General features: G+C 41.2%; 1 protein-coding gene across 27 annotated transcripts in view; it reads right to left on the bottom strand.

Moving 5' to 3' along the window:
- The window catches only part of UNC80 (unc-80 homolog, NALCN channel complex subunit), a 288,619-nt gene extending 266,835 nt beyond the window's left edge, over nucleotides 1–21,784 (bottom strand). For 21 of the 27 annotated variants that reach the window (XM_073633516.1, XM_073633519.1, XM_073633525.1 and 18 more), the window contains exons 1-10: nucleotides 21,537–21,784; nucleotides 16,873–16,921; nucleotides 9,531–9,687; nucleotides 8,937–9,232; nucleotides 8,691–8,814; nucleotides 6,400–6,473; nucleotides 6,037–6,188; nucleotides 5,685–5,946; nucleotides 2,449–2,580; nucleotides 1,448–1,664 (exon numbers count right to left, since the gene is read on the bottom strand). In XM_073633516.1, the coding sequence (XP_073489617.1) occupies nucleotides 1,448–1,664; nucleotides 2,449–2,580; nucleotides 5,685–5,946; nucleotides 6,037–6,188; nucleotides 6,400–6,473; nucleotides 8,691–8,814; nucleotides 8,937–9,232; nucleotides 9,531–9,687; nucleotides 16,873–16,921; nucleotides 21,537–21,628 (1,555 nt within the window). In that variant the 5' untranslated portion in view covers nucleotides 21,629–21,784. The remainder of the gene's footprint in view (nucleotides 1–1,447; nucleotides 1,665–2,448; nucleotides 2,581–5,684; nucleotides 5,947–6,036; nucleotides 6,189–6,399; nucleotides 6,474–8,690; nucleotides 8,815–8,936; nucleotides 9,233–9,530; nucleotides 9,688–16,872; nucleotides 16,922–21,536) is intronic. The other 6 variants (XM_073633517.1, XM_073633542.1, XM_073633534.1 and 3 more) reach the window with 2 other exon arrangements.
- Nucleotides 21,785–26,311: the final 4,527 nt, after the last annotated feature.

Here is a 26,311-nt window from a genome sequence, read left to right as displayed (position 1 = left end):
TTCAGAGATGGGTAGGGGGCGGAGACAAGAATTGACTCAGAAGGGGGGAGTTCCTGCACCTATTCTCTGAGAAAAAAAGCCCTGCATAAAAGCAAGACCATAGCATTTCAGTGTCAATTGACACCCATATATAGCAGGAAAACAGAGCAAGCACCTAATCAGATTAACCTTGCCACATATCTATATTCTACATTTTGCTCCAAGCTTGACAAAGGAGGTTTGGATTTCACTCGCTGCACTATATGAATGGAAGCAATAGAAAAGCTATTTTAAACTTTTGAATACAAATCCCCTGTGCAGGCTACTTTTGTCTTGCCCAGAGTATCTCTCTCTTCCTCTCTCTATGGTGTCCGTTTATGAAGCAGTGATCAGCGGTGATCCCGAAGATCACCGCTGATCACAGTCCATAAACAGTTTATGAAACAGTGATAATCGGGGGAGAACATGTTTGAACTTGTTCTCCCGCCGATTATCTCTACACGCGGAGAATTCTCATGAATGACACAGTAAGGGCCAGTTTATGAAGCGGTGATCTCACCGCTTCACTGGCGATCTGTGTCAGAATTCACACTCCCAGGTTCACCAGCTCAGAGGTGGTGAACCGGGGAGTGAAGAGGAAATCTGGGGGGATCTGAGGGGGAAGGAGGAAGATTTTTAACTTCCTTATGCCTCGTTCAGACCCCCCAACACTGTTAGCATGTCCCCATGTCATATTTATGTGTATACATATATATACATATATACATATAATGTGTATATGTATATATATATAATGTGTGTGTATATACATGTATATATAATGTGTGTGTGTGTGTGTATACATATGTATATAATGTAGGGGGACTCATTATTTTATTAACATTAATCGTCCGTGTATTGAGCGGTGATAATTTATCACCGCTTAATAAACTGACATCTCTGTATTTCTGGTGCTGTAATCTCGTAAAGTCTCACGAGATTCCAGTATCAGGGGCCGTTCTCCACTGTTTGAAGCATTTGTAGATCTCTTCACTCCTCCGAAGGTGAAGCGATCTACAAAGCTTCATAAACTGGCACACAGAGGAGAAAGATCTTCACTGTGAATGCCGGAGAACGAAGCAGTGAATAAATTTCACTGCTTCATAAACGGACACCTTAATATGTATAAAGATATCTTACTAGAACCTTATTTTAGATGAAAGAGGAACTATGTTTTGTCATAACCTTTCCTGAATACTATCTGGTTACTTTATAATCAGTGTGTATAAAAGTTTTTTCTGATAATCCCACCCCATTTCAAAACTGCAAAAATTATTTACAGCCTTCTGTAAACACTTTTCTCCGCTTATTGCCTGATAGGTAGTAAAAAGTGGGGGCTGTGAAAAATATGCAGTTATTTCCAGCCTACACTCCACACATGGCTGCCCACTCACAACTAATATGCAGAGCCTTGAGCAACCAAACTCACCTAATATTGTGGTTTGCCAGCCCCCTTTCTCAATAGTGCGCCTGTCCTCTCCAATACCAGAAAAACTCCCAAAGGAAAACGTACTGCGGGTCGGGGATACATCCAAGTGATCCTCATGAAGTAGGAACGGCACCCCCATCCTGCGCTGTCGCTTCTTCCCTTGATGGTGGTATGGTATGGATCCTTTTCGTTCTCTATCTTCTTTTCGGCTCTTAAACTGCAAAAGTGCAAGTTTCAAGATTAATGTCATATATATTACTACTTAAAAGTCCTTAATATGCACTTATCTCCAGTCTGCTAATGAAAATAAGATATTAAAGGGAATTTTTCATATAGCAAGGAAAACTGCAAGCAACTTTTAGGTTTTAATAATGACTAATGGAGGCTCTTGTTTCTTAGATTCCCCTGGCTCTGCTAACATAGTGCTGTTCTAGCAGAAAATAGTTTTTATTAAATTTAATAGAGTGAGGACAGAGCTAAAGTTTCTGTCCACAATTCCATGGGGAGATTTTCCTTTATTTCCTGTCCCTGTGAAGCCTGTAAAAGAAATGGGGGAGAGGCTGCCACCTGCATAGACAGCAATAAAAAAAACAATTTTATCATTTTTCCAACGCTAATAAAATTGTGTTTCTGCTTTTGTCCGTGTCCCCATTGGAAAGATCATCTTTTTCTGTACTGACAGGACATGAGGGGTATTCTCCCCAACAGGGACACAACCAACAATAAAAGACACCACATTCAATTTTGCCCCACAGAAGAGATCAAATAGCCAAATATCAAGTGCCCAGTTTAGGTGAACCACCATTTGTCACTCCTAACAGGCAAAAGTTTTAAATTTTTTGTCTGAAACTAAACTGTACAGAGCCGGAAACATGCAATACTTTGAGATCATAAATTAGCTGGTCTGTGGTGTGGAATGTAAGGGATTTTACACATTATACTCTATACTTTCTTATTAACTGGTCTGCACCTCCTAGAGTTTTTAAAACTCAATATCTTACCTTCTTGAAGATGTTTATCCCAAGATCAGAAGACAGATCTGGTATTGCTGGTCTTCGGAGATTAGTCAGAGATACTTTGGCATATGGCTCTGTACTCAATGATCTGTCTTCTTCATTACATTTGGTCATGTCCTTAAAAAAAAAAAAAAAAGAGGTAAGAATTTCAAAAGTATTCATGCAGATCTTCAAATATATTCTAGGCCGCATTTCCCATTAGGCGCTGTAGGCATGTGCCTACACATGCCCTTCATAGAGGGGCACCCATCTGGAAAGAGAGAGAATCCTGTGCCTCTCTCTCTCCATGGGGAGTGGGGGTGCAAGAAGCTTCAGGCAGTTTGGTTATGCTCAAGTCCATTTCATCACCTCCGGCAGCCCTCTCCTCTAGGGCTGAAACAACTAATCGATTAATCGACAACTAATCGATTATGAAAATAGTTGTCAACTATTTTCATAATCGATTAATTGGCCAGCCAATTATTTGGCCTGCATACAGAATGCATTATTTGTTTACATATCAGGAAATACAGTGCAGCACACATACAGCTCAGTACACCACCCATACATGTCAGGAAGTGCCTGAGAACTTGTGAATGTGAATGTGTGAGGAGCAATGCCTCATGGGACATGTAGTCCTGGACAGGAAGTGAGTGGGTTTAAAAGCACAAGTTTTTTTACCTTGCTATAGGGGCACACTATACTATAATTTGCAGCAGGAGGAGCCAGAGGCATCTTTGGGGGACCCCAGAAGAGAAGAATCGGGGCTGCTCTGTGCAAAACCATTACACAGAGCAGGTAAGTATACCATGTTTGTTTAAAAAAAAAAACATGACTTTAAAGACTGTGCAGGGAAGATCAGCATCTGAACCCAGAGAAGGTGGAGGCTGATAGACTGGAGGTAATAGAAGGCATTACTATTACATTTAAAATAAACTTTTACATGGAGGCAAGCCACATTACGTGGGAGCAGGGCACATTTCAAGGAGGCAGGGCACATTACATGGGAGCAGGGCACATTACGTGGGAGCAGGGCACATTACGTGGGAGCAGGGCACATTACGTGGGAGCAGGGCACATTACGTGGGAGCAGGGCACATTATGTGGGAGCAGGACACATTACGTGGGAGCAGGGCACATTTCAAGGAGGCAGGGCAGATTACATGGGAGCAGGGCACATTACGTGGGAGCAGGGTACATTACATGTGCCCCAGTGTGAATGGGGTCTAAATAAAAAATGTGATCTCTGAGTCTGATGATATTTACCAGATTCAACCTCCAGTAGTATATACAGTATATCTCTTCTGTCTGTTATTCTCAGAGTGGATTAGAGATTTTGCTCCCTAATCATATAGTTGATTATTTATATTTACCACTGCATATAGATTTTGAAGAATAAATTGCCTTTTTTTAAAACTTTACATATTAAATTATACACCACACTTTTTTTAAGGTTATTATCCGATTAATCGAAGCAATAATCGGCCAACTAATCGATTATGAAAATAATCGTTAGTTGCAGCCCTACTCTCCTCTCCATGCTGTCACTTAACACAGAAGTCGGTAAAGGACGTTTTTTATACCACTCCTTCCTCTGCCTTGACCACACCCATTATTTGGCAATACTTTACTTTTCTTTCCCCAGGCATGGTGGGATTGGGGGCGGGGAATTTAATGGGGGGGGGGGGTTCCTGCACCTATTCTCTGTGAAAAAAAAGCCCTGGTTATGCTCCAGCTCCCAGTGCTTAGCGGCTGCCAGATGGTCTGAATGGCCCCTTTAGTATACTTACAAGGGCCCAGGACCTGTAGCACGGAAGGACTTTTTTTCCTAAATCGTCTCACAGGCAGATTTACATAAGCTGCTGGTGCCGCGTTTGAAGATAAAATGATAGTGCCAGTTCACATTCCCTGCTGGCGGAATGATATCACTCACAGCTGCTTCTTCACTGCCTGCCTCTTTCAGTGAAGTGCTGAGGGAAGGGTGGGCTTGGGCTGAGAGGGAATAAGGGGCAGGTTGGAAGGTGGCATATGGCAGACATATCATCAGCGCAGTGGGCAGAGGCAGCTGTCAGTGTGAAGTGAACACACAAGCACAGGACAGGAGTACACTGACTGAGGGATTCTACATCCATCCTCCATTCATCAAGTCTGCAGAGAATTCTCAGAAAAGGTACAGTCAGTAAAAGAGATACAAAGCAAAGTGTGTGTGCCTTGCCCCTGGTTGTTGCCCATGATGAATTAGGCCCCTTTCACACTAGTGCTCCACAGGGCAGGAGGACCTCTGCAGACTCTGATGTAAAGGTGGAATTCTAATGCAATAGGGAACACTGCGGACCCTGATTTAAAGGAGAACGCTGTTGACTGTGATGTAAGGGGGGGGGCTTTGGTGACCAGAGACCACCTTACATCAGAGTTCCACTTTACATCATGGTCCCCAGTGGTCTTGTTACATAAGAGTTCCCCTTTAGATCAGGGTCCACAGAGGTCCCCCTTACACTGTAAAGGAGAACTCTGAGGACTCTTGTGTAATGGGGAGCTCTGGTGACTAGAGACCCTCTTACATCTGAGTTCCCCTTTACATCACAGTCAGCAGCATTCCCCTTTACACATAAAAAAAATATTTATATAAAAATATTTTATCAAGAAAAAGAAAATCAGTCTTATGTGGTGGGGGAATAGGGGGATGGCACTTCAGAATTCTCTACCTATAGGCTCCTGAGATGTAAATTTGACCCTGAATATACTGAATACTGAGTTAATATCACTAGGTCTTTCCTATATATAATTTCCAGAAGTGCATGCTAAACCTTTCATAGCCTTCACTACGACAGGACATAGCAGAGGCGCTGCAACCAACAGAGTGTGACCTGGGCAGAACGAGGGTACAAACCGGACTGGTTTTGCCTCTGCTAGAATTTTCCAGATTTCAATTTTTGACATAATTCATATTTTTCCCAACATTAAATTCATTAATTCAGATTAAAATCACAAGCTCAATTCTGGAGCCCATCTTGTGATAACCCATGTAGTTTGTTTTACTGTTTGTTATGAATTATATCTTTGCCTAGCCCTAGTTAGGAGAAATAGGCAGTAAAGGGCTGGTAGAGGAAGTGTTATGGAATGGTGTAAAAATGCAAACACTGTTCAAAATAGTGATAAATGTTTTAATTCCTACTTATGTATATAATCTTTAAATATAATTTTTTTAAATTTTATAACCCTATATCTGGGTGAATTCCCACCTGGGTTTTATGGGTGTTGACGAGAGAAGGAGCAGCTGCCACCATGGAGCTACTGCGAGGACGTGGAACTGGGGGCTCCTCAGGTTCAGGTGACTTCTCTGGTTTCTCCTCCAGCATGTGTTTGAGCCGATAAAGGTAATACATGAGTGACCACTGTGTCCCCTCCTCTGACCAGTAGGGTTGGAGCAGACATCTTAGTACTGCCACATCAAAGTATGTGGCGTAACGGGATTTTTGGCATGGTGGAATCACCAGAGATGGTCTGAGAATGAACAGAAAAACACAAAAAAAGTTGCTATAAATATTCCACAATTAATTAATTGTGTGTGAAAGTTAATAATTATTGTAGTACCTAGGAAGTGGAGGAGGTCCTCTCTCCTGTGTCATGTGAGAGGTGGCACAGCCATCAAAAGAGTTGGCCCTCTGACAGCTGGATGCAGTCGGTCGTGGACTGGGTGATATGGAGTCAGGCTGAGCTACTTCAGACACAACCTCAAGTCCCTGCTATAATAAAGAATATATTATATACTGCTAAATGAATAATAGAGTATATTATGTAAAAAAACAACTGCATATTCAGCATGGGTAAAGGACCTTTCTATAATTTTAATAATAATTGGAAGAACCTGAATATTTTCTCACTTCTAGATTTATTTAATACCCTTGGTAGATGGTCATAATGAATTATGGGAAAACTGTACTCATTGTGCTGTACCTGTTTGGATCCTGCATCCTGCTTTGGTGAATCCACAATTTGGTTCTGACTGTTGCATGGTGAACTTCGTTTTGCTAAAATATAGGTATTTAAACAGTTTAATTATTACAATATATGTCAGATGTATTATTTCTACTTTTACTGTTCTTATAGAAATCACACAAGATATAGCCAAATACATGTTACACCGTTGAATACTTTTTAAAAATATTTATCAGTGAAAATAATACCAAGACACCTGGCAGAGTCACTGCTTATGGCCTTAAACATTGGCTACTGGCTGGACCCTTAAATGGTCTCACACAGTACCTCTGTTTTCATGTAGCCCTGTCACAGCTCACTCAGTTTTCCAGGCTCTCTCAGCTCTCCAAGTTCTCTTATTCCCCGTACACACGATTGGACTTTCCGCCAACAAAACCGTGGATTTTTGTTAGAAGGTTGTTGGCTCAAACTTGTCTTGCATACTTCTGCTTGATTCCGAGCATGCATAAACTTTTGTGCGACGGACTTGTGTACACACTATCAGACTTTCAGACAACAAAGTTTTGTTGCGGAAAATTTGAGAACCTGCTTTCAAACATTTGTTGGCGGAAAGTCCGACAGCAATTGTTCGATGGAGCATACACACGGTCGGACTTTCCGACAACAAGCTCACATCCAACATTTCTCATTGGAAAGTCCGACCGTGTGTAGGCGGCATTAGTCTTCTTAGTCATAGCTCTCTGCTGCTCAAAACCCATGCCCTGGCCTCTTGATAGGAGATCTTCTGACACCCCAGGCTTTGTTAGAGTTCTGAGGCTTCTAGGTGCCCACAGTCCTCTGGACTAGCTTAGTCGTCTCAACTCTCTCAGTCCTCAAGACTTGCTTAGCTGACTCGACTCCCCCAGCCGCCTGAACAAGGAACCTCCTGTCTCCAGCATGCAGTACTGTCTTCTGAACAGAGCACATCTGTCTTGGGAGCCCTGAGCTATGCCCAAGCCTGTCATTAAAAAGTCTGTGTGCACCTGTACACACACCCCGCTGGTCTTCAGCAAGACCTGGACACTGGGTTGGAGACCTCTTCCCTACCACTCCTCATTTGTGTGGGACATTATAACATTCTCCTCCACATTGCTACATTCTCCTCAAACAGATATTGAGGGGAAATCTCTCCAACATTGGACAGTTACAGATTGCGTATCCACCATGTTATCAGATATACAGTACATATTAATGAGCTTTTAGAGGGGTATGAATAACTAATTACATGACAAATAGCATGATAACTCACTGACATTAAAGTAAATTTTTGATTTGCCCATGCTGGGAAAAAACAACAGGTTCTCTTCTGCTGGGAGCAAAGATAAATACCTAGCATTTAAGAGTATGGGAAGTAGGTGACTTGTTTCTTCCCACGTGACATCATTGGTGCCTGGTGGTTGGACACTCAGACACCCATCACTATGCATGCTCCAACATTGTCTGATTTAATGGTCACACGCACTTTAATGTGTGATGGTTCTTTTGAACACTAGGAAAATATGTTTTACCTTTCAGGTATAAAGCAAACCTGTGCCAAAATCAGTACTTCCAGAGTTATCAGTAGCCAAAGTTTTTGCAAATCTCAACTTTATTGTAAAAAAAAAGGTTTGCATTCCCCTCTCCCATCCTATATTGGGTGGCCTAATTGACTACTAAGGAGGCTCAGGGAGTGGATCAGGTTGTGCCAAGCTTGACTTGTACAAAAAAATTATAATTACATTTTAACTTCACTTTTATGTATTTGTTGATCTACTTATTGTTTTTGGCTTTTGTTGAAGATAACCCCAATGTATGCATTTTTCCATCATAAGTTCAGTTTTAACTGACCAACTTTGTGACAGGTTTACTTGAACTTAAGCTATAGCGATCATTTTCAGTTAAAGTGGTAGTAAACCACAGTTGAACAGAAAAAAATTCCCCTGCAAAGCAATGTCATAATGTGCTAGTATGCATCGCTACTGCATCGCTATGCATCGTATGCATCGATACTACATGAGTGGCCAGGTTTGTGATGACGTCACTCCTGCACATGCCGCCGTGACGGCTCGGGCCCTGAAGGTCCGGCACGGTATACCAGACCTTCAGAGCGCATGTGCTGGTGATGTCACCAGCTGCATGCACTCTGAATATCTCCTAAACAGTGCAAGTTTAGGAAATATTCACAGTACCTACAGGTAAGGTTTATTATAGGCTTACCTGTAGGTATAAGTGGTAAAACAGAGTTTACTGCCACTTTAGGAAAAGTACAGAATAACCTGTGATAAAACTACCTGTTATGATGTTACGGATAGGTTTAACCAGTGTGGTAAAAGCAGGAACCTCAGGATGCCTGTGTTCCCACATTGGCTGCCAGATGCAAAGGCCACTTGCCAGACGAAAAGTCAGATCAGATTCCTTAAAAAAAAAAAAAATGTTTATTAGCTCTCAGCAATATTACCACAAGCAAATAAGAATAATTTCAGAGAAGACGGCTCATAATAAAAAATACCCATGAAATCAGGTTTTGAGCCACTTACTTTAATCCTGTGGACTAGAGGAGCAAAAAGGAAAACAAAGAGCTCCACTGTGGCCATAGAATTCTGTAGGAACTTCCTTCGATTGTTCTCATCGTCTTCATTGGTATTACCTTGCCTAGGCTGTCCTGGAGAGGCTTGGTTTTCTTGATGGATAAAGGCACCACTACGAGCACTCCAGCTAGAACTCCGGTCAGTGTTAAACCTGTCATTACTGCAGTCCTGGGGAGCTTCTAGAAGCATCCAATGAAGAGTATGGAGCAGCTTAGTTTCTGCAACACCAAGCTTATCCTGATGGCCTATGTAGAAAATAAAACCATGATAAGAACCAGTACCGGGACAGTGCCATCCAGCACCCGGGGCAAGGATCAAGAATTGCGCCCCCCACTGTTAATACATGTCATAGAATGGGTGTACCACCCTGCATCTATTCTTTGCCCCCTTGCTTCTCTGTGCCCATGAACCATGAAGATTAGCCCTATCAGAAGAAAGCTGAAGCTTTTTAGTTGTTGGCAAACTGAATCTTGCAGTTACTTGAAAATGCATGCCTGTAAAACACTTAGGTCAGACATCTCAAACACCAGGAATAATACCAACCTAATTTGTTTCTGTTGGAAAGCAGTGTCGCTGTACAATGTAAAACATGCGGAAGTGCGGCTTGGACTAATTCCCATCTGGAGATGCTCTGGATAGCTTCTGAGAGGGCAGGAGAGAGGCCATGCAGCTTGTTTTCAACCAAAACCCTTTCAAATGACTAGTGTAGAAAAACAATAATAGTAAAAATTAGGTAAAAATTCACACTGTGCAGATATATATTACTACAAACCTTTTGTAACCTCTGATCTTTAATTATGTCCCAAAAACCTGACAACTAAAGTAGTTGATTGTCTGTACACAACGTACTCTAGTCCTCCAAAAATGTTTGCACCTTTAGCATTTGTTACCCAGGCTTCTATTGGTCTGCTCATAATATACTTGATGAATACACAGTAACATCTAGTGGTTGAAGGGGAGCGGTGCAGCTTATTCACTTCCTGAAGTTGAAATGAGAGCTATTGCAGTCTCTGACATTTACAGCTTCAAGTATATCTAAAGCCGATATTTTTTTCAGCTATGGATATGCAGAACAGAGATTGGTTTAAACCCCTGTCAAGTGTGTGTACCTTTGGAAATATTTTATTTTAATGCCTGTCTCTGAGACACAAAGGAAGGTGAGAGGAAACAAGTGTATGCATTGGAAGATTTCTGGTGATAACCCACATTTTTGGATTTTCTTCACCTTCAGTCCCATTGACAATGGTCATCAGGACAAATAGAGTGGAAAATTAAGAGAAGACCAACACACCAAGTAGATTCTGAAGCAAGATTTACTAAAGTCCTATACCAGCAAAAAAGTGGGTGTAACTCTGTTGCTGATTTGGGACATCAGTAAATCCTGCTTCAGAATCTACTTGGTGTGCTGGTCTTCTCTTCGTTGCTGGATTCTGTATGGTGCCCCTGTAATGCCTTGCACCCACCCTTCATAAGGATTGTCAGTGAATGTGTGTGCAGGATGGTTTGATTAATTGTTAGAAAAAAAATCCTGACTATTTTATCCAAAATGCAAAAAATAATTTTCGACTTTAAATACACTTTTTTTATCAGATGCTTTTTATACTCATACATATATATATTTTTTTTTAATAGCGATATCCACTTGCTGTCCGCCTGTATTTTTATATATTAATACATATATATATTTTTTCTCTTAGAGGTTATGATATTCCAATCAGAGAACACTATACTTGCCAATCGTCTTATGTTGTGTATATTATCAAATGCCCCTGTGGTCTCCTTTATGTAGGGGAGACCACACAGAAAGTTAAGGACCACATTCAATCAGGCACAAACTTGTCAAGCTTCCCTTAGCTAGACATTTTGTCGAGCAGGGACACACAGTGTCACAATTAAGATTCATGGTGATTGACGGCATTTACAAAAATAGACGCGGGGAGACAGGGAAATGGCTATAAGGAAGAGAGAAGTTAGCTGGATCCATCGGCTGGACACTCTCCAGCCGAAAGGGTTAAATTCTGACTTTGACCTGTATTTATATTTTTGTATTTGTATATTTAGTGAATTATCATATTCATTTGTAATTTTCTGGACTCATGATTGCTTATATTAGTTGTTCATTTGCGTGACATTGGTTGTTTATGCAATTCTATGCATATTTTAGGTATGGAGTTACATAGATGTACCGAGGCATGCAGATGATCGCACAATGATGGTTATTTCATTTCATTCTCTTACTTTAAGTTCATGTATTTCATTTCTTTTTATGTTTTGGTTTTATTCTTCTTATCTTATTATATTTTCATTTTCATTTTGATTCACATTAATATTTCGTTTTGGGGTAATTGATTATTTGTTAATTTATTTTTAGGATCCTTGATTGTTATATCTCACAAGGTGTGTGCATTATTTGCGTTCCTGCATGTGACCTTTGATTCCAAGATCACAGTAAATCCAATCTTGATGATACATTTTGAAACTTTAATTGATTGTCTGATTGATTCCAGATAAATTGGTTGTTCGCTTTAATTGATTATCAGTGGACCATATATACTACCATATTTATGCTTAATAGATAGGCATGATTTTCCGAGGAAGGGCGCGATCTATAATAGCCCGAAAACATTTATATCATGTATGCCTGATTTTAAGGATGTCGTTTTGATGTCTTCTTGATGATTTTTTTCCAATAAAGATATTTTGTGCAGCAATCCCATCTGAAATTTTTCTATATACCGGTATATTTTTTAATAGTTTTAACCACTTGCTGTCCACCTGCATTTTACTGCAGGTGAGCTGGTATAATCACATACCTGTCTGCACTGTCTTGCGGGTGCAGGCTACCGAGTACCCCCCCCCCCCCCCCCCAGCCAAGTCACACAGTGGGATTTTGTCGACAAGCTTCCGCCAATGATTCATGGCTGAGACCTGCTGATTGGCTGTGCCCAATCACAGCTCAGAGCCCTATGTTCACAAACACACAGGGCTCTGCACAGAGCTCTGTACAAAGGGAACAATCTGTTTCTGCTCCCTGCAAAGCATGGATGATGTATTACTTTATTCTCAACGCTTATTTCTTAATTCTCAATGTTGATGTTGCATCCATGCTGGACTTTCTTTGAGAGATGCTTTTGACTATTTTGAAGACTGTAAGTGTCTTTTTTACCTTTTCAAAATAAAAATATTGACTGGTTTTACGCTATGGAGTTTTTTCTTATAAATGTTCTGCACAATATATTAATCTAATTTATGTAAACATAAATTTAACATATTATCCATGTGTAAATTTTTATAGGTGGTATCTGTGTGTTTGCTCATTGCTAAGTGCACTTTTTCCCTGCACTTTTTTTTTTTGCTTTGTTAGACTGCTTTGCTATTTTTAAAATTTTGTATATACAGTATCTCACAAAAGTGAGTACACCCCCTCATATTTTTGTAAATATTTTATTATATCTTTTCATGTGACAACACTGAAGAAATGATACTTTGCTACAATGTAAAGTAGTGAGTTTTCTGTCCCTTCAAAATAACTCAACACATTAATGTCTAAAGCGCTGGCATCAAAAGTGAATAAACCCCTAAGTGAAAATGTCCAAATTGGGCCGAATTAGCCATTTTCCCTCCCCAGGGTCATGCGACTCGTTAGTGTTACAAGGTCTCAGGTGGGAATGGGGAGCAGGTGTGTTAAATTTGATGTTATCGATCTCACTCTCTCATACTGGTCACTGGAAGTTCAACATGGCACTTCATGGCAAAGAACTCTCTGAGGATCTGAAAAAAAGAATTGTTGCTCTACATAAAGATGGCATAGGCAATAAGAAGATTGCCAAGACCCTAAAACTGAGCTGCAGCACAGTAGCCCAAGACTATACAGCGGTTTAACAGGACAGGTTCCACTCAGAACAGGCCTTGCCATGGTCGACCAAAGAAGTTGAATGCACATGCTTAGTGTCATATCCAGAGGTTGTCTTTGGGAAATAGACATATGAGTGCTGCCAGCATTGCTGCAGAGGTTAAAGGGATGGGGGTCACCTGTCAGTGCTTAGACCATACGCCGCACACTGCATCAAATTGGTCTGCATGGCTGTCGTCCCAGAAGGAAGCTTCTTCTAAAGATAATGCACAAGAAAGCCAGCAAACAGTTTGCTGAAGACAAGCAGACTAAGGACATAGATTACTGGAACCATGTCCTGTGGTCTGATGAGGCCAAGATAGACTTATTTTGTCAAACGTGTGTGATGGCAACCAGGTGAGGAGTACAAAGACAAGTGTGTCTTGCCTACAGTCAAGCATGGTGATGGGAGTGTCATAGTGTGGGGCTGCAAGAGTGCTGCCGGCACTAGGGAGCTACAGTTCATTGAGGGAACCATGAATGCCAACATGTACTGTGACATACTGAGAGCATGATCCTCTCCCTTCAGAGTCTGGGCCCCAGGGCAGTATTCCAACATGATAATGACCCCAAACACACCTCCAAGACAACCACTGCCTTGCTAAAGAAGCTTAGGGTAAAGGGGATGGACTGGCCAAGCATGTCTCCAGACCTAAACCCTATTGAGCATCTGTGGGGCATCCTCAAACGGAAGGTGGAGGAGCGCAAGGTCTCCAACATCCACCTCTGTGATGTCGTCATGGAGGAGTGGAAGAGGACTCCAGTGGCAACCTGTGAAGCTCTGGTGAACTCCATGCCCAAGAGGATTAAGGCAGTGCTGGAATATAATGGTGGCCACACAAAATATTGACACATTGGGCCCAATTTGGACATTTTCACTTAGGGGTGTACTCACTTTTGTTGCCAGTGGTTTAGACATTAATGAATGTGTGTTGAGTTATTTTGATGGGACAGCAAATTTATACTGTTATACAAGCTGTACACTCACTACTTTACATTGTAGCAAAGTGTCATTTCTTCAGGGTTGTCACATGAAAAGAGATAATAAAATATTTACAAAAATATGGGGGGTGTAGCTCTAGGCATACATATTTGTTATACACATTTTCTAACACTCACAGGTGGTAGAGTGGGGGGGTCATATAGTTTATTTAACATTTCACACATATTAGACACATTACAGGGATTATTCACAATGGCTGTAGGAATGCTGAGACATTAGAAATTCTGGATAACCCTCTGCACACTGCTATATACCCTTTCTATCAAACTTTGCAAAAAACAGGGATTTTTAGTTCACCTATACTGCAATACATGTTTAAGCTGGCCAACAGCATCCAAGTAATCCCTCTTATGGCCAGCCCTTCTCTGCTCTGCCAATGCAAATGCTACAGTGGACACAATGCCATAGTTCCCAACTGTCCCTGATTTCGAGGGACTGTCCCTGATTTGGAGCAATGTCCCTCATTCCTCCTCATTTGTCCCTCATTCTGGTCTGATCCATATAGCTGTATATGAAATGCACTTTTTATCTTTCAAAAAGTGTTCCCTAGCGCTAAACCTTTTATCTAATTCATAAATTGCTACATTTGTAAATGTTAAAAGCCAGTATAAAGGAATATGAGTGGCAAAAAAAAAAGTCCTTGTGGATTTCATTATCCTTTTTTTGGGTTAATTCTTCTTTAAGGGGGTATGTCAGGGGGCGTGACCTATGCCTACATACGTTTGCAAGTAGGTGTCCCTCATTCCCATCTCAAAATGTTGGGAGGTATGCAATGCCAACATAGGAAAACAGACAAAATGGGGGAGAGCTACTCTAAGCTATATCTAAGCTATGTCTTGTTTCTGCTGAGACATTCACACAGCACATCTTTTATAAATAGTCCTCTACAATTTTAGAGTCAGCCATACAGCTAGGCTAAAGTTGGTGGTCAGGAAATATGGGGTTATTTTTTGCGACTTTTTTGACCCCAATAACTTTGTTCTACATGCTTACGTACTAAATGTGTAAAACCATGTTCATTTTTTTTAGCATTCAAAACAGCATATGGGCCAGTGATACCTAAAATTAATATAATGTTACACACAAACAGTAGATATCGGCATTGGGGTTAATCATACACAGGTCTGTAACTGAAGGCTTTACAATCTTTAATGCATAAATGTAAAATGTACCTTTATTTTAGGAGTATTTACAAAATGTAAGATCTACAGTATGAATTGGTTTACTCATTCCTACAATCTTACCACTTATGAGAAAACTTGTAAGTCCCCCAATCATAATACTGCTATCCGCTGTACTCTTCAAAGCTGGCATTTGTCTACAGACTCAAGAACTTCCAGTGCAGACATTCAGGGCTGGTTCACACCAGATGCAATCCAGTGCATTTTTATTCTGCATCAAAAATGTATGAACAGTGTTTAACATGAATTCCAATGGCCCTTGTTCACACCAGTGCAGTGAGTTCCAATGCAGTCAACAAAAGTAGCACATGTTGCATTTTTTCTGTAAGGAGCACAGCAAAATACATCAAAAATGCACCGGAATGCATGTGTCCTCAATTGTCCTCAATTGAGATGAAGAAAAAATGAAGAGGGGAAAAACGCACTGGAATGCATAAAAAAATGCATTAAGTATGCATCAAAAATGCAGAAACCCATCTGGAACACCGAAATTGTGGTGTGAATTGGCCCTCAGAAAACTGCTGCCTCCTGTCTCCTGTCTTAAAGGGGTTGTATCCTGCCTCCTGTCTTAAAGGGGTTATATTCTATGCATTAAGGTGAAAAACCTCCTGTGCTGCAGCAGCCCCCCAGAGCCCCCCTTTTATTTACCTGAACCTGGTCTTTCCAGCAATGGGGACGAGCACACCAGCTCCAGCAGGTGTCTCGGGTCCTGATTAGATAGTCTGATAGCAGCGCAGCTATTGGCTCCCGCTGCTGTCAATCAAATCCAATGACGCGGGACCCAGGGACGGGGCCGAGTCCTGCTGTCTGTGTCAACAGACGCAGCAGCAGGACACAGGAGTGCGCCCGCACGAGTGCCTGAGGGAGAGCGACTCTCCAACAGGGCACTCGAGAACAGGAGCGCCGCTGAGGGACCCCAGAAGAGGAGGATCGGAGCCCCTCTGTGCAAAACCATCTGCACAGAGGAAGTAAGTATGACATGTTTGTTTTAAAAAAAATTATCCTTTAACATTCCGAGACCACAGCCCTTGCCAAGCTGCTATATACTTGAACCATGCAAAGAAAAATGGTCCAATCAAGCCTTATGAGCAAGAACAGATGTGCTAAACACATCAATGCAACCTGTGATGATTGCTGTAAGGCTTGATTTTGATCTTCTAACAAAAAGTTTTGTGGTTTTTGAGATCCTGCAGGATTAGTCTGCTTTTCATGGCACATTCAAAGTATATGGCAACCTCCTGTGCAGACTGAAGAGGCTTAGGCTTGGTTCACATCTATGCGAATTGAAGGCGTTTGGAACCGCATTCAATTTGCATGACATGTGAAATAACATTGATTTTGTTTGAAGCTGTTCACATATATGCGGTGCATCTAAAGTGAGAATTTAAAAAGTCTCCTGTGTGTTTTCTGAGCTCTGTGGTGCGGTTCAGGTGCTAAGTCCAGGCTCATTGCGTTCTATTGGAACATTTCTGAATCGCACATGTGTTCAGGGTTCAGCCCAGAATTCAGTTTAGGATTCGGCTCAGGATTTCAGCACAGATTGCTCTCCTACAACAGGAGTTGACACCCTTTATCTACTATGTCTTGGCCAGCACTGAAACTGCAGCTGTGACAAAAATCCAGTCCTGAGCCTTGCAAATTCACATCAGAGTCGCATCAAAAATGCACCTGAACCGCTTAACAAATGCTTTTTTTATTCGCAAGTGAAAACAGACATACAATTCGGACCAGACATGTGTGAACCCATATGAAATAACATTAATAATAAGTAAACACCACTCCTCAGAGAAAAACATTTATAATACCTACCACACAAGATGCTTCATACTGCTTGCCAAGCTTGGGTCTCAGAAATGCACTGCAACAACAAAATTGATTGGTTCATATATACTTTAGGCATTTTAATATAATCCTCAATAGCCACAAAGGATATAAATGCTCTTTGTGTAATGCCAAATACCTTTAAAAATCTGGATATTACCTTGTAAACATAGTGGTGACATCACTACTGTACTACACATAGGGGGTTGATTTACTAGATCCAAATCCACTTTGCACTACAAGTGCACTGCAAATGCACTGGGAAGTCCAGTCGCTTTAGATCTTAGCGGAAGATCTGAAATGAGGGGAAGCTCTGCTGATTTTATCATCCAATCATGTACAAAGCAAAAATGCTGTTTTTTATTTTCCTTGCATGTCCCCCTCAGATCTACAGCGACTGCACTTCCAAGTGCATTTGCAATGCACTTGTAGTGCAAAGTGGATTTGCATCTAGTAAATAAACCCCATAGTCTTTACAGAGAGCAGAGCTGTGGGAAGGACCCAGTAGGTCCTCCCACTACAGGCTGCCTGCATAAAAGTAAAGGAGAAGGCGGATACCAGACCAGTAACACTACACAAAGAGAGACAGCAGCATTGACTGGTCTTTATTACAGGAAGCTCCTGCATAAAGACAACGTTTCATACTGGATTACTGCACAGATCTGGAAAAAATACACAAGGAACAGCAGGATTCAAGTAAGAATACACGTGACACTTTCGACAATAATTGCAGTGGAATGCAGTTCATCTGCAGTAAATTAGGCAGAGTTAAAAAAAATATATACATGACATGTTTTGCATGCCAAAGGTTTTTAAAGTCTTTGCAGCCAATATTGTGTTTTAGGCGCCTCGCCAGACTTTACCCCACTGCCCAAAAGCAGTTTAAACTGGTCTCCTCCCCTCTTCCAACCTTTATCATTACATGATATACAGTATCTGTGATCCTTTTTTTTTGGTAGCTCCTGTGCTGCAACAAGCCTAGCTGAACCCAGTGATTCACAGGGCTTCGATTACGCCTGGTGGTCATCCATCACCTTGGATTTTATTTGCTTTTAATGTATGATACGTAATTGGTGATCATTTACTGTGGAGAAAATATATTGCAATCATATGATGTACACATAGGCGTAAACAACTGATACTCTTTGCAGGGCTCAAAATTTCAAGCCCGGAGCTACTAGCCAGGCCTTAAGAGTTACTCACCACCAGTTACCCCACCCAACCCCTATCCTGCCCCACCCCTAATTCCGCCCCTAAACATGCCCTCATAAAATTATCCCTGTTAAATGTTTTATGCAGAATCAAAGTGTTACTAAACCCACAAAGTTAAAATCAGTCTGTATATGCAGAATAGCATGCTTGTTATACTGACTGTGGGACCTCAGGGGTTAATCCTCTGCATTGTGTAAAAAGGCTGTTTGATCCTGTCTTCTCTGATCCTCCCCTTCTTTTACTGCCCCCAAACCATATCCTGATAGTACAGGAGTTAGGAGACAAGCTGCACATGTATAGTTTGGTGTGTATTTCTAGAGAGTTATTTTTTTCTTGGGAGAGGGCATGTGATCAGCACAGGGCCAATCAGCACTGTCCACACAGAGGGTCAGGGGTCATGCTGCCTCATAGGACAGTCAGAATAGAATGAAAACTCCTCCTACAAGCTTTAACCAGACACTGATAGATGTCACAAGACTGCTGTATACTGCTGCTGAGAAAGGTATTTAGCAGTTACTAAAATAATTGCATTTGTAAAGATGGGGCTATCCTTCCCTTTAACACTCTCAAACAGAACCATGACTTACCCAATTGTTACTTCTTTAGATATCTACAGCTTAGACATGCCTTCTCTTCCCAATTTGAATCTCAACCACCATTACTCCTTCACTACACTCTAGAATCCCTCCTCCGGAATGATGAGCTGCTAAAACCCCTATCCACCATATATAAGGCACTACTACCATCAATGCATTTTGGGCTTGAAACTCTCCAAGCTAAATGGAGTTCCCTGAACTAGACACAGAGGACTGGGAGGATATGTGGGAATATCCTTTTCTCCAATTAGTGGCAGTTAAGTACCATTTAATTCAATTAACGCCGCAACGGCTGAACAAAATTTATCCTGGGGCCTATCCTAGCTGTTGGAAATCTGGTAACCTAGAGGCCGGTTTCTGTCATATGTTGTGGTCCTGTCCCAAAGTGCACTCTTTCTGGGTAGAGGTGACGCAATTTATTGCCTCGCTGTTAACAATCCCAATCCCGCTGACTGTACCGGTCTGCTTGCTGGGCCTGGTGGGCTCTTTAGCACACCACACAGCAACTAAGACCCTCATAGGACTTCTGCTCTTTTACGCCCGTAAAGCAATATTACTAAAATGGAAACAATCAGATGCGCCCTCTCTGAACTCTCAGAAAGCCCTGGTCAATTCTACAATACCATTATATAAAGCCACATATCACTCCCGTGGGTGTACTGCTAAATTTGACAAAGTGTGGAAACTATGGCTTGACTTTGCCTCCACTAATGCCGCTCAAGAATAGACGGTATATCTGACACCCATTAACTCCCCCTTCTGTGCTAACACTTGCTAAGACCCTCATGACACCCCTATAGTTGAACCCTTAGTAACCTAGGCCTAGTACCGCAACAAAAATGCACCGGAGCGCTATAAAAATGTGTTACAAATGCGCATGCAGAAGTGCATCTTGAACGGATCGGGAGGACATTTTTGTGGTGTGAACGGGCACCTAGGAAGACATTTTATAAGAAGCAACAGCCCGCAGAACATGGGATACACACCATTTCATGCAACTAATGTGTTTTGTGCTATATCCCAAAAAATTACTAAACTTAGCTTTAAAATGAACCTGGTATATAAGGAGTTGATATTTTTGAACACATGAATGATATCTTCTCCAGTAACCACATAGAAATAAACAGCCTAATGTTATTTGTGTGCATCCTCCTGTTTAACATTGCAGAAACACAGAGGAGGCAGAGTAAGACTGAAGGAGCGTGTCATGAGAGAAATTCCCTTCCCTTGCTCAGTGAACTGTCTATTTTCCTTTAGTAAATCAACCTCATTATACTTAATTGTGATCCCTTTTCATTGCTCTTTCACACAATGGGGCTGATTTACTAAAGGCAAATAGGCTGTTCACTTTACAAGGGAATTTCTCTTAGCTTAGTGAATGTGGTGAAAATACATTTTGCATAGGAAACACAATCACATGCAGGAAAAATATATATATATAAAAAAAAAAATTTTGCTGCACATGATGGTCATATCAGCTAACAGAGCTTTACTGCACTCACTAAGCTAAGGAAAAATCCCCTTGCAAAGTGAACAGCCATTTGCTTTTAGTAAATCAACCCCAATGTATCCTTAGCGTGCTGGGCTTGGTCATCATTAAGAAATTCACTACCAATGAGGAGATGCACTGGCCTTGCTCTCAGTGACAGCCTGCCCTGTCCCTTGCTCTAGGCAATCCATCATCTGTCATATGGCCATGACTGTTCCTCCTCTATACAACACTCCCATTTCTGCTTCATTCCATTTACCACTTGTTGGGTATTTTCTCTAGTACATGAAAGCCGTGGTGGCTGCTGGAACTGAACAGTGCTATTGCTCTGCCACACTCATTAAATATACACGAATCATGCTTTTAATCTGTGCTGCACTATTCCTGCTCCCTGCTTGTGTGTCCAGTTGTAGCAGAAGTGACAGGTCACCCTGATCACAACTAGAAACCATTGTCAACATATAGTTATCTATCTCTGCATCTATATAGTCTCTGCTACAACACGACACTATACAGTGCATTTTACAGTGGTATATACATGCACCTATACTGCCTGGGCAAGTCTGCCAAAAAATCAATTAGTAGATGTGCCGGAAGCAATTAATACTGTAATGTAACAATGAAATAAAAATAATAATCTGGTGGTTATGGTTAAAAAAAAAATCATCAAAAAAAATGTGTGTTTAGATTTTAATGGCTGGAGGGACAGCTTAGTTACACAGAAATGGAAGGTATATGAAGGAGAGATTATGATCACTGGATGATATAGAAACTATATATATATATATATATATATATATATATATATACTGCTTATACAATCATCTATGACTTAGAGATGGTGACTGTGATGAGTAGGGTCAGTGTGGATGATGTGACATCTCTATGAAATTAGACAATCATCCAAGAGGAACACACACATATATATATATATATATATATATATATATATATATATATATATATATATATATATATATATATATATAAACAATCATGTATCACTTAGAAATGGTGATTGTGATCAGTAGGATGAGCTGGAAATAGTGACATCTATATGAGACAAGGAGGCTCATATATATATATATATATATATATATATATATATATATATATATATATATATATTTATTTATATATATATATATATATATATATATATATATATATATATATATATATATATATATATATATATACATATATATATATATATATATATATATATATACAGTTTGGACAATGATGTAGGATGGTGAGTGTGATGGGTAGGATCAGTATGGATGATCTGGAAATAAGGACATCTCTATGAGATATGACGATGCTGTGTGGTTGAATGAGAAGCTGTCATGTACCTAGTCTGCCTCCACAGGAAGATCTGGATGGGCAGTGGGATTCCTCGGAGTCTCTCCTGTTCCTGGCCCTCTGAACTCTTCCTCTTCACCATGATGGCAGCCTGTCCTCCTCCAGCCTGTCCTCCTCCAGCCTGTCCTCCTCCTCCAGCCTTCCTCCAGCCTCGTCTCCCCGCCGCGGCTCTCCGCTGTCCGTCTTCTGCTTGGAAAGATGTCCGCTCCTGTGATTTCTGCTTTCAGCACCTCCCCTTGTGGACAGCGCCCTGTCTCTAGCGGCGACTAGGAGAAGTGCACCCTGATCCCAGTGATCGCTGCGTGCACCTCATCAATGGATGATACAATCATTCATGTATTTGGCTTTGATATTCACACTGTATTATGATTTTTCCTTGAATTGCCAGAATAAAAAAAAAATGAAAGACGTGGGAATTTAGCCAACAGTTGCATTTCATTCCTATATGGTTTTAGCTCAGCATTAGGATAGCAATGGACATACCTGTTGACAACTTTGAAAAATCAAACTTTTGGTATATTTGAGGAAGGTGACATTTAGGCTTCATTCACAATGTTACTGATGTTACGTGTGTTTTCTGGGAAAAAAGTTCCTGCGTAATGATCGCTAAAATAGATGCGTTTACATACATAAAGACACGCATGCATACATTACAATCATTTATTTTCCCTCTTTGTTTAGACTAACGCCTAGTACACACGATTAGAAAATTGGATGAAAAATACCAGTTTTGAAGTGATCATATTACAACCAAGTCCAAGCATTCATAAAAAAGAAATAATAGAATTCTAGAGCTTTATCGGACATTGTGATGTGCAGATATCCCTTCAAAAGAGAAGCCTATCTAGAGCTCAGGAAAGGGCATTGAATTATTATGGTGTATCATGAGTCATGCGTAGTACCATATACAACATGCTGCCCATGTGGTACATGAAGAAAGGGATATTTGTGAAACGGAGGTGGTATCTCAGCCAGCTAAGGGAAAGGTAAGAGCAAAAAAGGAAGGGAACAATGGAAGAGGGGGAGGAGGATGTATATTTGTCCCGGGAGCCCAGTGCCATTGTATTCTATTTGTTACATTAGATCACATATCTAAAAAGCGTGTAGGTGGCTGCATAGATGGGAACTGGTGTAGCCAAGGCTGCCAGTGCTTAGGAATTTATTGTGCGTGTAGTTTAGGATTGCCGTACATTTTTCGTTTACTAAAGTATTGTGTACCTGGTGCCTAACCTCTTCAAAACTGAGAACTGGCGATTTCCAGGCTTTTAGGATCGTCTCCATATCCATAGGCATTTGATTTTAGGGCATGTCCACCATATTTGTTTCATGTCAGCTAGGTCCAAACACCCCCGAAAGCATGAGGGAGGGTATGTGGGAAGACACCTGCAATTTTTGCTGGGATATAGTACCACCTAGACATTACTTTGAATTAATTCTCAAGGTCTAGCACATTCTCCAAAGATCGAAATAGTGCCTCCCACATTTTGCTCCAGTCTTCAGGGGGCCATGAGGCATTGAACTCACACATATCATCCAGCATATCATAGGCATACTTAAGTTGTTAGAAAGAATGGATGTCCTGAGTGGTCAGTAAAGAGTGAAACATTGTGAGGCCTGCGTTGCACCAACAAAGGTAGCTCTGAGGGTTTGTCAAGCCCGAGGGGAATAAGGGATGTTTAAATATCTCCAGAAGAGGGAGATGCGGGGAAATAGGATAAGCTGAGTATTTTATTGAGTCTCAGATGGTGAGGGTATGAGCCAAAACTGGGTTTTAAGGCATGGGGCTTAACTGAGGGGGGAGCCATGGTAGGGATGAGAGTGGAATGGGGACTTTTTCTAACACATCAAGAAAGGTCCTGATGGGAGCGGCTTTACCAGAAAATACTTGAACCATGGGAGCTATCTAGGCTGCTTTGTAGTAGTAAGTAATGTTAGCTCCTAGCCCTCCCTTGTTCCTTTGTTTGTATAGCAAGTAAAGTACCTATTCAGTCTTGGCTTGGTCAGGCCCCAGATGAACTTGACAATGAGGTGTTTTAAGGAATGCAGGATGTGTGGGGGGTACCAAGGTAGGTGTCTAAAGGGGTACAGGAAATTTGGGAGAAGAGTCATTTGGACTGCATGGATGCATTCTATTCAAGATACAAGGGACTTAGATGTATCGGGTAAACAGTTAGTGTCTTAATAAGAGGGGGAAAGTTGGCTACATACAGAGATTGGTAAGATGGAGTTAGGGTGATTCTTAAGTAAGGGATAGAGGAGGACCATTGTAAATAAAACTGAGCCTGTATAGATGGGAAAGTGGCCTCTGTTAGGGAGATTTTTAGGGCGCATTATTTGTCCTGGTTAACACAGAGGCCTGAGAGGGAAGCAAAACCATCTAGAAGGGAAAGTAAATTAGGAAGAGGGGACATGATATCCAGCAACATATCATCCACAAACATCGCTAGCTTATGATGGACACCAACTAGTTCAATCCCCTGGTCATTAGGACTTAGTCATTATTGGGCTGCTAGGGATTCCAAGGCTTTTATAAACAAGGGAGGTGACAAGGTGCAGCCTTGGGGGAGTGCCATGGGAGATTGGCAAAGATGGGGCTTAAGTATTTTACTAAGGCCAAGGGCTTTGAATATAATGTGGCAATCCATCCCAAAAAAGTCACCCAGACGCCTATGGTTTATGGTCGCCCAGAGATAAGACCAAGAGTGTGTATTGAACGCTTTCTAAATGTCCAAGGGAAGCAGCATTAGTTGTTGGGATCGCTGGCGTACAGTGTGAGCCAAAAGGATTGTGCAGCAGATATTATCAGCTGCCTGAGTGACACGAAACCCACCTGATCTTTGTGGACCAGTCGATGGAGAATCTTATTCAGGCAGTTGGCAAGCACTTTAGCAAGCACGACCAGGCCTTTGCTGAGGCTTTGGGGTTAATTTACTAAAGGCAAATAAACTGTGCACTTTGCAAAGGATAGTTGCACTCTGCAAGAGCAGTTTCTCCAGAGCTTAGTAAATGAGCAGAAGCTCTGCTGATTTTCATCATCCAATCATGTGCAAGCAAAAATGCTATTATTTAATTTTCCTTGCATGTGATTGGGTATTCTTTGTAAAGTGAAACTTTACTTCATTTACTTAGCTCTGGAGCAACTGCACTTGTAGAGTGCAACTGCACTTTTGCAAAGTGCACAGTCTATTTGCCTTTAGTAAATCAACCCCTAAGTTCACTGTATGGACCACTTATGTATTTATACATGTTGATCATATCCCCCTTAATCTCCTCTTCTCAAGAAAGAATAAATTCAGTTCCTCTAATCTTTCCTCATAGCTGAGCTCCTCCATGCCTCCTATCAGTTTGGTTGCTCTTCTCTTTACTTTCTCCAGTTCCCAATATCCTTTTTGTGAACTGGTGCCTAAAACTGAACTGCATATATCAGATGAGGTCTTACTAATGCTTTGTAAAGGGGTAAAATTATATTTTTCTCTCTGGAGTTTATACCTCTATACTCCACCTAGTATGTATGATGCATGTATATTCTTAGCTTCCAAGTGCATAACTTTACATTTATCAACATTAAACCTCATTTGCCACATACTGTAGTTGCCCAATTAAACAAGTGCATTGAGGTTGGCTTGTAAGTTGGAGACATCCTGTAAGTATGTTTTTCTACTGCATAGCTTGATGTCATTTGCATAGACTATAATTATACTTTTAATCTCAGACCCTATATCATTTATAAATATATTAAAAAGTAAGGGTCTCAATAGTGAACCTTGAGGTACACCACTAACAACCCTAGATTAGTCAGAGTAAGAATCATTAACCACTACTCCCTGAATTTGGTCTTTTAGCCAGTTTTCTATGCATCTACAAACTGATTTTTCTTTATCATACATTACAGGACACAGAGCCGGTTATTATAATAATAACTACGTGGGTTATACGCCACCTATAGACGAATGGACACTGCTAGATCGATCAAACAGGAAGTCCTCCCCTAAATAACCCCTCCTACACAGGAAGCACATCATTTTTTTCACCAGTGTCTGTAAGGTGGTGGTCACTGATGTGATACATGTGCTCTTGAAGCAAACTTGGAGGTATCGACGGTTCTATTAAGAATCATGGACTTCAATCGGATCCATTCGAAAAAGCTATCAGCTAAAATGGATGGTACCCGAGCCTCATTGGAAGGAGAGAAGATTCCTTGAGGTTTGTCTGTAATGCAGCCTTATGGCACTGGACCCTGCGTAATGGAGCCCTGTGCAGTGTTTGTTCTAAACAAGGTGCATTCATGCAGGGTGCTATACAGGTCCAGGGGAGTGGATCCCACATTAAGTGGGACCAGGGGCGGACTGATAACTCATGGGGCCCCCGGGCAATAGGAGATTATGGGGCCCCCAGGCAATCAGAGATTATGGGGCCACACAGTATACACACACACAGTATACAGTCACACAGTATACACATACATGTACACACAGTATACACAGACAGATGTAAAAAAAACACAGATTTATACATACTGTCCCTGGTTTTACTGAGGCTGGCAACCCTGATGGGCCCCCTAGTGGCCCAGGGCCCTTGGGAAGTGCCCGAGTCGCTCAATGGTCAGTCTGCCCCTGAGGGGGACCCTGTCTGTCATAAACCAGATATGACCAGAACTGTGTGACTGCGACAATGTGAACCAGACATAAATAGGTGAAAGTAAGTAAGTTTATTAAAGTAAATGCATATAAATGTGAACTGTGTGACTGCGACAGAGTGAACCAGA

This window comes from Aquarana catesbeiana, linkage group LG06 (genome assembly GCF_042186555.1).
Source record: "Aquarana catesbeiana isolate 2022-GZ linkage group LG06, ASM4218655v1, whole genome shotgun sequence".
NCBI lineage: Eukaryota > Metazoa > Chordata > Amphibia > Anura > Ranidae > Aquarana > Aquarana catesbeiana.
Note: the sequence above shows the minus strand (reverse complement) of the source record. Positions and strands in the feature narration are given on the sequence as shown.